The 12,442-nt window shown below is 46.5% G+C and overlaps 1 protein-coding gene across 1 annotated transcript in view; it reads left to right on the top strand.

The window, feature by feature from the left end:
- The window catches only part of PCSK2 (proprotein convertase subtilisin/kexin type 2), a 242,675-nt gene that overhangs the window by 212,349 nt on the left and 17,884 nt on the right, over positions 1-12,442 (top strand). Inside the window, exon 8 of the mRNA XM_025264236.3 lies at positions 732-907. Coding sequence (XP_025120021.2) covers positions 732-907 — 176 coding nt within the window. The remainder of the gene's footprint in view (positions 1-731; positions 908-12,442) is intronic.

Here is a 12,442-nt window from a genome sequence, read left to right as displayed (position 1 = left end):
GGGGGCGGTGATGTGAACCCCAGTTCCCCAGATGCTCAGGCCTGAGAACAGAGGACCTCTTCCTCCAGAGTCCCTGGACACACAGACACACAATCACGTAATCAAAGAAAAGCTCCCAGCAGGAAGTCACTCCTTCCAGGCATCTGGGTAGCACAAACTTTACAAAGGTGACCCGGGAGGAAAAGGGGTGTCTTCTGCACCCATTTCAAGTATACTTTAGAATTACCTCTTGGACATTTCTGTTGCCCCAAAGCCCCTTCTCAGTTATGATGCAACTGAGAGTTCCTCTTAGACCTTACCCTCCTTCTCTCCTCAAATATCTGAGAGCAATTGCCTCCCGCCACACTGTCATGCACAGTAGCTTTACTTCTCCTCTGAAAGGTGTCCTCCATCAGCCCCCAGTCCCTGGAGGCCAAGCTTCCACTTAGACACTGGCCTCATTTAGGAATTCTAGCAACCTTTGTAGGGGGTATAGAATTGCCTCCCAATAGGAACATAAGAAAAGGGGTGGGTGAGGTGCAAGGAGATGGGGTGGGTGGTTCTGTGCATCTTCCTGATTCCTGATCACCCCACTGTGTGAGGCTGGACTCAGGGTCGCCCCACTGACTCCAGGGCACAGGGACCTGTGGCAGACCCCCCAGCCACATCCAGGACCTAGCCCCCTTCCCCACCTTGTCTCTTGCGAACCCGGGACCCACCCACAGTGCTTCCCTGCCCCCGCGTGTCCACAGGTATCCGGATGCTGGACCAGCCCTTCATGACAGACATCATCGAGGCTTCCTCCATCAGCCACATGCCTCAGCTGATTGACATCTACAGTGCCAGCTGGGGCCCCACCGACAACGGGAAGACGGTGGACGGGCCCCGGGAGCTCACACTCCAAGCGATGGCGGATGGCGTGAACAAGGTAAGGTCACTTCTGTGTCCTCACGGGAATGGGGCAGAATGGGACTGGGTGGGATGAGGTGTGTGGGGGTGGGGAATGGAGAGGAGGTAATGGTGGAGTGGAACAAGGAGCAGGGCAGGGGTGGAGGTGGGAATTGACACATTCTGCCGTCACTCAGGTCCTTTGAGAAACAGATCCCAAAATGGGGTTCAAGGTGCAGACTTATTGGAGGAGTTGCCTGTGAAAGACAAAGGGGAGCAATAGGGCCCTTCAGAGGGCAAGGCTATCCTGGTCCCTGCAAAGAGGGGTGGGCAAGAAGGGTGTCGCAGAGGGGCTGGACTAGCGCCCCCATGGCACAGGCATGGCTTGGAGCAGCCCCGGGAGAGATGGATCTTTGTGCAAACCAGGGGACTTCATGGCACAGCAGGGGAGCTGCATCCAGCTGCTTCCTTGGCTGGACTCAGCCACCCATCCCTGGGATCAGCCCAGGAATGGACAGAGCCACGGAGAAGGGATCAAAGCAGCATCTCAAAGGGAGGCAGCCAGAGCCTCGGGGGTCACTGAGCAGGTCAGCAGTCCCTGGGGAGGGGAAGGAGGTGGCCTCTGGGATCTCTGGGCAGAGTCCACTGCTACTTAACATAGCCAGGCACCGGGGCAGAGTCTCCCTGGGTTCAGGCCCCTGGTCTGCTGCGCAGGGTCTGAGTGTCTCTCCGAAGTGACCTGACCTCACAGCGTATCAGTGTGCCTGCCTGTAAAACAGTGACAAGGGTGCATTTCTCCTGGGGTCACCATCAGATGTGAGATAGACATGCAAGTGTTGGGGCCTGGGAGGTGCCCTGCAAACCACCAGTGTTTGTCAGGGTCATTAGGGACCCTTAATCAACTGCCCCCAAACTCCAAGGCATAAAGTGGCAGGTTTCCCTAGGCTTGTGGACTCTGTGGTCCAAGAATTCAGATGGGATCGTGGGGAGAGACTGTCTCCACTCCAATCCCTGAGCCTTGGCTAGAAGGCAGGGGACTGGATCTCCAGGCTAGGTGTGTCCACTTGTCCCTGGGAGGGACTGGATTACTCACTCTTGATTCCACTGCAGCAGCTCCTCTGGGCACTTAGTCATTTTGTCTAAGTCATCTTAGTCTTTTCCCAGGAATGGACTTGCCCTCTGGTTGATGTGGTGCCCCGTCCCCACTCGCGGCTGGTCTGAGATGCCATGAAGGTCCCTGACACTGGAATGGCACAGTGCAGTATACAGAGGGGGTTACTGATAGCATTGGGGGGTGGGGTAGGAAGTGATGCCACTACCCCATCTCAGTGCCCAGACCCTTAGCAGTTTACAGGGTGAGACTTTTGACATAGAGACAGCTACTTCCTTATTGAGTTATTCACGGTGTGGAAGGAGAGAGAAAGCTGCCCATCAAGCCCAGGATCAGGTGACAGCAGGGACCCAGGGGAACACACCCCCCTCCCCATCAGACACGGATTTTCACTGAGAAGCATTTTTTTTTTGACACCTAGAGGCCAAGAGAGTCAGGGAGGAGGTGACATTTGGCCTCAGTCGGAATTTACAATGCAGATGGGCTCAATGGAGTACCTCCTGGGGCAGCTCCTGTCATTCTCCAGGAGCTTCTGAATGGCTCCATCACATCCCCAGGCAGGGGAGTTCTCTCTCTTCCATCTGCGATGTCCCCTGCTGCAATTAAAAAGGCTCTTTCAAGTGTGATCGTTCTGCAAAGCATGCCAAGTACGCCGAAACTTAAGAGAAAAAAAATTGTTATGACTTATCGTCAGACAACAGCATGTAAATATTTTACAAAGTGGAGAGTGGTGAAAAACACAGTTTCTCATTTGAATCTCCCTCAAACTGTGGGAAAGACTCTTTCCTGGTTTCAAGGTAAAAATACTTTCGGACAAGTTTACAGACTTGTGTGAGCAACGGGGTATTACAGATGAGGACAGCCTTCCTCCCGCTTACTCAGCTATCTGGTCCAGTCTAAAGGAAAGCACCCTCTGAAAGGTGATCTCTACCTAAACAAATTCCCTGGTGGCTCAGCTGGTAAAGAATCTGCCTGCAATGCAGGAGACCTGGGTCTGATCCCTGGCTTGGGAAGATCCCCTGGAGAAGGGAACGGCTACCCACTCCGGTATTCTGGCCTGGAGAATTTAATGGACTGTACAGTCCATGGGGTTGCAAAGAGTAGGACAAAACTGAGCGACTTTCACTTGGACCTAAACAAAGGTGTCAGACAATTACCTATTCCACTAAAGCAGTTCTGATGCTTGTCTTTGAATTTTAGCATCTTGCAGACAGGTTTGCTCCACCAATATCATAATGATAAAAAGCAAGAAGAAGAGGGACCTACCCGGTGATTTGGTGGGGGTCTTCAGTGGACGTGGCTTCAATACCTGGTTGGGGAACTGAAATCCTGTGGGCCACATTGGGTGGCTAAATGCATAAATAGATTTAAAAAATTGTTTTTTAAAAAAAGAGGAAACAGAGGATAAGAGAACTTTTCAGGAATGTACCATTTGCCACAAACCACACCACTCCCAATCATATGATACCTTCTTCTCACACGCACATCACCTACCTGGCTCCTTAGGGATTTAAGTCAGTGTTTCCTAAATTTGCTCAGTAAACACTTTAGGGAGGAAGCAAGGAGCAGGCATGAAGGAAGAGAGGGAAGCCATTCCCCCTTTATTTCCCGTCTTTCCTCTTTATAGTCTACGTGCTGAATTTCCAGTAAAGACATTCTTCCCATTACATATGAGAGTAGGCAACAGACAGAGATCCCTGAATTATGATAGCCAGAAACTGACTTCTCAGTTCAGGGTAACTCAGACGCAGACCCTGAGACAACAGCTGAGTTCAGGTGGTTACTTTGGGAGGTGAATGGGACACCAGGAGTGAGCGGGGAGATGTAACCGGGAAGAAAGGGGCCAATAAGGGATTTGTCTTCGAGTCAGCTACCATTGAAGTTGGGACTCAGCTTGGATTAACTGGAGCTTAATCCCATGGGAGAACTGGGAAACTTTGCATAACACACGCTAAAGCTAGCAGCACGGAAGCTGGCAGAAAAGTCAGTGGTTGAGGAGGTTCCCAAGTGGCACCTTCAGCCCAGCGGCAGGTGTGCAAGGCAGCCTTCAGCCTCATGGGAGAAATCCCTTACACGAAGACATGCCTGCACTGACATCTGCTGACGCTCAGCGTACAAAAAGCCGTAAGGTCAAAGGAATATGGGCGACAACCACTACCATCTACCACAATCTCCAGACTGCAGCTTGGGCAAAGCCTAGTTGAGCTTGGAGTCATCTTTCTCTGGGTAATAAAGGACCAACAAGGTAATGCATTTGTTGGTTAGAAAAGGATGTAGCCCTTGCAGAGAGACTGATGGAGAACAAAGGCCTGTGGATACAGAGCACAGCATGTGACATCACTCTGACAACCAGAAGAGGAATTCAGAGACCACTGGAGGCTCTTGAATGTGACAACTGACTCATGAACTTCTTTTCACATCTTAAGGAAATGTACCCAGGGCAATCTTGGCCCATGTTTGGCTCTGATGACTATACCCCAACCTCTTATTAATCACACCTCAGGGATTGGAGGGAATCCCTAAGGAGGGAACACCTTAGGAATATTTAAAGATGAAGCAACAGAAAATGTCAAAGGCCCAGGTGAGACAAAGCATTGATTGTTTATTTCCTGAGCATGGCAGGGAGGGTTACAAAGAGCACGGACACAGGTCCCAGATCTTGGAACTGAATTGTACATGGGGTCACTTGCAAGACCCTGGCTTGAAAGGCACCCTCCAGGAAGCGGGGGTGGGGTGCGGGCAGGCTTCCCAGGGAGACAGTGATTAATCAGGATGAGCAAGGATAAGCCTGGTGACCCTGCTGAAATTTAATCAGAGCAGCAGGTGGACATGGTGATGCAAGTGCCGGGCCTCTGGCCACAGTGATGCCTCGTGCCAAGGAGCTCTCAGGACTCCTCCCCAAGCCCTGATTAAGGCTCTGAAATGAAGGTTTCAGACAGAGGTTTCCAACTGAGTGGCAGCTGCTGCTGTGTGGAATGCTTATCACAGTTACAATCCCTCCTTTCATTTCTGAGAAGGAGAAACAGGAGCAAAAGCTGGTGGATTTCTAGTGGCCTTTCCTAAGTACCAGCCAGCCTCAGGTGGAGTGGTCAACCGCCCTGGTTGCTAAACATTTTCCGGGTTTTAGCACTGAGAGCCCCACTTCATGGGGACTCCCCAGCTCTGGACAAACCAAGGCGGCTACCACTCCCCTTAAATAAGCCTTCTTGATGGTGGTGATTATCTGCACCCAGGGAGAAACCCAACTACCTGCTTCACAGACTGATGTGAATGTCAGCCTTCGACAGCACCCATGACATCAGAAAGGCTCGTCACAGTGTGTCTGGATCTTGTTAGAAAGAGACAGGATGGTATAGGAGCCTGACCTCCAAGGTGGACGTACAGCAGGAGAAGCCATATTTAAAGGCAACCACAGGTGCAGTGAAACACAGGCTCGAGTGACAGATACAAGCAGAGGCTACAGTGCCATCCTCGTTTGGCTTTCTTGGGACTCAGACACCCCACCCACTCCTGCTGAGCTCCGAGGAACCCATGAGGCACCATGCAGACGCTGGGATCCGGTGGTCTGGCTGCACCTGCCCGGGTGTGGCTTCCTACCCATCACCAGCTGGCCTCTCCCAGTGCTGCTTGTACTTGGGACCTGCTAGCACTGTGGGGGCGGTCCCAGACCCCATGCACACAGCCCAGATCATGGGGGAAGGTTCTCAGGGGTCTCCAGGGGCTGAGGGGGGGCTCCTCATCAGCTCACCCCTGGTTGGCCTTTCTCCCACTCCTTCCCCGACTCCCATCTTGAACTCATGTGTGCTTCCTGAGGTCACCCCCAAGTCCTGGTCTCAGCAGCTGATTTTGAAGCCACATAAATTGGAACCAACCACTTCTCCCTGTAAGTACGGCCCGCTGTTCTCCGGAAGTTAACCACACTCTCAGGAGGGGACCACTCATCCATCATCCTCATTTAAAGCACTGTGTGACTTCACCCCACACTCCCAACAGAAAGGAAGTGAATAAAGAATGAAAACATAAAACAGCTACACGGAAATATAATTCAGTCCCTGATATTGTGCCAGAGAGGGAATTTCTAAACATACAAGAGAACATATTTACCCCCAATAAAGAGTAATAAATATTACTCATAAAACCTTTCAAAATTTCTGCAAGTCTGGTTATTGTCAAAGCTGATCAATAGATACATGGGGATTCATTATACTAGGTACTCTAATTTTTGTGATGCTTAATGTTTTTCAGATTAAAAGGTTTTTATTCACACTAAAAAGAAAAAAAAAAGCAATTCAGTAGGTGGTTAAGTTGTCAAGAGTCAGAATATACATCTAGGGAAAAGTGAGAATAGGAACTGTGCTAATATTATACAAATGGCTACTTATGGCTCAGGATAAAATTTTCAGAGACTGCATTATACAGAGGGGGTTTTTTTTGGCGGGGGGAGGTGTTTTTGTGCAGCATGCAGGATCCTAGTTCCCCAACCAGGGATGGAACCCTCACCCCCAACACTGGACGCACAGAGTCCTGACCACTGGACTGCCAGAGAAGTCCCCAGAGAGTTTTTTAAATGCTGTATGTTTTTTAATGTTACATCTATATAAACTGAGTGGAACTGAACACAACCAACTGTATCAGTCAGGAGAGGCTCTCTCATGCTGCAATAACAAACAGCCCCAAAAGTTCAGAGACTTGAAAGCACAAAGATTTTTACTCAATCAGTGACTCATCCATCACAGTCAGTAGAAGGCTTTGCTCACCACAGTCTCCTGGAGGTCAGAGCTGACATCTGAAACATTGCTGCTTACTGTGCAGAGGGAAGGAAGAGCTCTGTGGGTCTGGCATTGACCAGTAAATGGTTCAGAACGTCTTACAGGATCCCATCCAACCACAAGGGGATGCTATCATGGGCCCAGACAGCAGGCAGCTAGAAATACTTGGCAATCAATTCAAAAGCACAATAATGTGCCCAGAAAAACTGCTCAGTGACCCAAGATGTAACCAGTGATCTTGTGAGGAAACACACAAGTGTCAAAGGTATTTATGAATAGTTTGAATATAATTCTTCCATGAACTGTGAGTACAAAAAAGCAGTACTTGTAAATCAATACATTTTTAATGTTATTTAAATATAGGTGTGAAAAAATAGACTAAAGTAATTAAAGGGAACATTTTCTGCAAGTCAAAATGCAGGCAAAATACAAAAGAAAAGAGTATATCTACACATGTATATAAAGACATATGCAATATTTGATGACAAAAATTTGGTTAAGTTCTTTAATATAGGAAGAGCTCTAACAAATCAATAAAAAAAGACATGAAAGAAAAGATATGCATAGGACATTATCTTTGGAGACATGGTGCTTTGCTGAGGTATTTATAAAGAATACAAATGAGCAGCAAATATAGAGAAAGAAAAACTCACCTGATAGTGGGGAAAAAAAAAAAAACCTCAAAACAGTGAGTTTTGTTTTTGTTCACTCAGTTGGCAAAACTATTTTTTTAATGATTCTAAATCTTGACCCAGATGAGCTGAATACTGAGTTCTTGTGCAGTACTGGTGAAAATATAGATTATTATTAAGCCTTATAAAACCAATAATATGGCACCATGGGTCAAAAATCTTCAAACATTTGTTCCTTTTCACCCTACATTCCCTATTTTAAAGACTCTGCTTGAGGAAATAAATAGAAATACAAAGACATATTTAGAATCATGTTCATGTCAGCACTTTAAAACCTAGAAACAGCCTTCTAAGAACATCTAAGAAAAAGAGTAAATAAACTATGGAATGGCTATCTAAGAAGACTAATAAAAACTTATGGTATAGAAGAGTATTTAATTATGTGAGGAAATATTAATGTAATGGTAAGTGAGAAATACATTTTAAGCAGGGCCACAGAGATAGATGGATTTTATGATCCCATTTTCATTCTTAAACCTGTTCTTATGCTTTGCATATATATATAACTGGCAGGAATCCACCAAGTATTACCAGTGATTTTATATTCATGGAAGATTACATAAGGTTTTTATTTTCTTCTTCACAGTCTAGATCCCAGTCATTCTACAAAGAACATGATTTTCATAATACAAATACAATGACTTTTTAAAGTATATCTATGTTCTATTAAGATGTCAAGGTGACTGGAAAATAAAAATTAGTGTAATTAAGTGTCTGGGAAAAGGCAAACTGTATCAGGCTGGCTTCGTCAGTATCTGCAAGTAGATACCACCACTGGGCCAGGACCTGGCAGGGGTGGGGGCGGGGGTTGGGGGGGCGCGGGGGAGGTAGTCATTCCTCCAGGTCACTAGGCATTGGATAGGATGAAGGGACCAACTCACTTCAGCCTCAAGCTTCTCAGAGCAGGATTTCCACCTCCTGGCACAGGTGATATGCTGAGAGTACACTAAGCCAATGTACCAGCCTTGAGCTGGAAATTTATGTTAGCCAATGGTAAGCAATTTGTGCCATTATTTTTTTTTTTAATAATAAATTTTTATTTTTTTTAAAAATTATTTATTTTAATTGGAGGCTAATTACTTTACAATATTGTATTGGATATTTTTATATTAAAAGTGAAAGGTTGTTGCTGAGCCGTGAAAGACGCTGGGATTCTTAGCCTCTGGAGGAGAGGAATTCAAGCCGGGGCCAGTGACAAGGCTTGGTCCCTCAGAGCTTTTGTGTAATAGAATTTTATTAAAGTATAAAAGAGATAAAGTTTCTGACATAGACATCAGAAGGGGGCAGAAAGAGTATTCCCCTGCTAGTCTTTAGCCAGATGTTTTATAGCTACTGGGCTTCCCTTGTGGCTCAGCTGGTAAAGAATCTGCCTGCGATGCGGGAGACCTGGGTTTGATCCCTCGGTTGGGAAGATCCCCTGGAGAAGGGAAAGGCTGTCCACTCCAGTATTCTGGCCTGGAAAATTCCATGGACTATATAGTCCTTGGGATCGCAAAAAGTCGGACATGACCGAGCAACTTTCACTTTCTATATAGCTAATAGCAGTCTGCTAATTAGAGAAAGGGAATGTCTCAAAACTCAGAGACTGGAACCAGGCCCTTCACCCACAACATGCATTTTGAGATAACATTGGCACAAGGTGAGTCATCCCAGGCCATAAAACTATTGACATGAATCTTAAAGAAAGGCAGGTTCCAAGTAGATATATAGTTTCATTAACATAGATTAGGAGAACAATGTATGAGTAAAACAAACTGGTTTGTCGAGCCCTTATCGGCTCTGAGTCTTAAGCGGAACCAACTCGAAGAAAGACAGAGTCTAGGGTAAATACATAGCTCATTCAATTCAGTTCACTTCAGTCGCTCAGTCGTGTCTGACTCTCTGCGACCCCCATGAACCACAGCATGCCAGGCCTCCCTGTCCATCACCAACTCCCGGAGTCCACTCAAACCCATGTCCATTGAGTCAGTGATGCCATCCAGCCATCTCATCCTCTGTCGTCCCCTTCTCCTCCTGCCCTCAATCTTTCCCAGCATCAGGGTCTTTTCCAATGAGTCAACTCTTCACATGAGGTGGCCAAAGTATTGGAGTTTCAGCTTCAACATCAGTCCTTCCAATGAACACCCAGGGCGGATCTCCTTTAGGATGGACTGGTTGGATCTCCTTGCAGTCCAAGGGACTCTCAAGAGTCTTCTCCAACATCACAGTTCAAAAGCATCAATTCTGCGCTCAGCTTTCTCTATAGTCCAACTCTCACATCCATACATGACCACTAGAAAAACCATAGCCTTGACTAGATGGACCTTTGTTGGCAAAGAAATGTCTCTGCTTTTTAATATGCTGTCTAAGTTGATCATAACTTTCCTTCCAAGGAGTAAGCATCTTTTAATTTCATGGCTGCAATCACCATCTACAGTGATTTTGGAGCCCAAAAAAATAAAGTCTGACACTGTTTCCCCATCTGTTTCCCATGAAGTGGTGGGACCGGATGCCATGATCTTCATTTTCTGAATGTTGAGCTTTAAGCCAACTTTTTCATTCTCCTCCTTCACTTTCATCAAGAGGTTTTTTAGTTCCTCTTCACTTTCTGCCATAAGGGTGGTATCATCTGCATATCTGAGGTTATTGGTATTTCTCTCAGCAATCTTGATTCCAGTTTGTGCTTCATCCAGCCCAGAGTTTCTCATGATGTACTCTGCATGTAAGTTAAATAAACAGGGTGACAATATACAGCCTTGATGTACTCCTTTTCCTATTTGGAACCAGTCTGTTGTTCCATGTCCAGTTCTAACTGTTGCTTCCTGACCTGCATATAGGTTTCTCAAGAGGCAGGTCAGGTGGTCTGGTATTCCCATCTCTTTCAGAATTTTCTACAGTTTATTATGATCCACACAGTCAAAGGCTTTGGCATAGGCAATAAAGCAGAAATAGATGTTTTTCTGGAACTCTCTTGCTTTTTCCATGATCCAGCAGATGTTGGCAATTTGATCTCTGGTTCCTCTGCCTTTTCTAAAACCAGCTTGAACATCTGGAAGTTAATGGTTCACATAGTGCTGAAGCCTGGCTTGGAGAATTCTGAGCATTACTTTGCTAGCTTGTGAGATGAGTGCAATTGTGCGGTAGTTTGAGCATTCTTTGGCATTGCCTTTCTTTGGGATTGGAATGAAAACTGACCTTTTCCACTCCTGTGGCCACTGCTGAGTTTTCCAAATGTGCTGGCATATTGAGTGTAGCACTTTCACAGCATCATCTTTCAGGATTTGAAATAGCTCCACAGGAATTCCATCACTGCCACTAGCTTTGTTCGTAGTGACTCTTCCTAAGGCCCACTTGACTCCACATTCCAGGATGTCTGGCTCTAGGTCAGTGATCACACCATCGTGATTATCTGGGTCGTGAAGATCTTTAAAACCCATTAGTTAGCTCAAGGTTTGAGAAAAGTTAAGTTCAGGTGGAACCAGGTGTCTTCATGGCAACAAAGAATTTTAAGAGAAACCTTTTAATTTGGTATAGAGAAGGGAAAAAATCGGACACTACTAGTTTGTTTCCTCCTGCCGCTTAAGAGAGATAAAAAATGTCTGACACTTGCAGCCTATTTCCTCTGGTTGGGGACCCTTAGCCTTCCTGCCTGTTACTCTCTCAAAAGCACACTACAGAATCCATATGAACTTTTAAGAAACTTGGGCTCTGTGAAAGGCTGCTTTAGGCTATGCTCTTAAAATCACTGCCTTTGCCAATAGGTTAGAGCAAAGACTCAGCCTCTTCTCTACTGACACTTAGTCCCCCTCATTCTTAGTTGTAGCTGGTGGGGGCAGGGGGAGAGGCAGAGGGCTGTCCTCTGTGTTAAAAGTTTAGCATCCTTGGTCTCCACCCACTAGATGCTGGTAGTGAGCACCAAAATGCCTCCAACTGTGCCAACTCCCCCCTGGGATACAAAATCACCCCTGGTTGAGAACATCAGTGGTTAAATACCCTCAATAGTGCCTCGGTGACAAATTCTCAGTTAGTGAAATCTTTTAAGAGAGATTAATCCCGCTAACCTCCAAAGACTAATACAAAGAGAGAATTCAAAGTGGAGTTGCACCACATATTAAATTTCATCTAAATGCACTTGCCTTTAAAAAACGAGGGGGAAAAAAAAGAGCAGAGGGGTAGGAGAGGCAGAGAAGATAATTCCAGCCTAAACCAGATAAACATGGAGGCAGGTAGACAGCCAGTCTGCTCCAAGCACGTGCTGCAGAGTAAGGGCGGGAGACCCCAGCAGGCAGCCCACCCTGAGCAGTGCAGGCTCCTAGACCATCTCCTCCCTAATCTCTGGGTGACCCCCACACCCCAGTTGGGGTTTAATAAGTAGTAAGTAGGGGCTTCCCTGGTAGCTCAGTGGCTAAAGCGTCTGCCTGCAATGCGGGAGACCCGGGTTCGATCCCTGGGCTGGGAAGATCCCCTGGAGAAGGAAATGGCAACCCACTCCAGTATTCTTGCCTGGAGAATCCCATGGACGGAGGAGCCTAGTACCTACTCCCTGGATAAAATTCCCTGTAGTGAACTGCCCAGCATGGCAGAATCTGCCTGATTAAGTCCCAAATGACACAGTGCATCTGTAGGGACCAAGTTAAATTTGTAAGTTAACTTGGGGAAAATCAACAACCCTGTGATGCTGTCTTTCTCTCCACAGGTCATATTTTCATCTGCATCCCTCCCCAGAATTTCAAAGTCCTACTTAGCTCTTTTGTTTGTTTGTTGTGTTTCTTCTTACGTATTTTGTCTTCCATGTGGCTAGTATGAATGGTACTGCCACACAGGACGGCTGTAAGGATGCAGTGAATGACAATGTAAGGTATTCAGAGTGGTCCCTGCTTCACACTAAGTGCCCTAGAAGTGTATGCTGTGATTATCATCCTAATTTCTCCCTTGTACCCTCCAACTGATTGTTTGAATGTGAGTCACAGTTGCTCTGTTTCAGTTTCATCCCAGCTGTAGTTCAAGTGAAGCTGGGGGACAGA

Source organism: Bubalus bubalis, chromosome 14, assembly GCF_019923935.1.
Source record: "Bubalus bubalis isolate 160015118507 breed Murrah chromosome 14, NDDB_SH_1, whole genome shotgun sequence".
NCBI lineage: Eukaryota > Metazoa > Chordata > Mammalia > Artiodactyla > Bovidae > Bubalus > Bubalus bubalis.
This window is presented reverse-complemented; position numbering and strand designations above follow the sequence as displayed.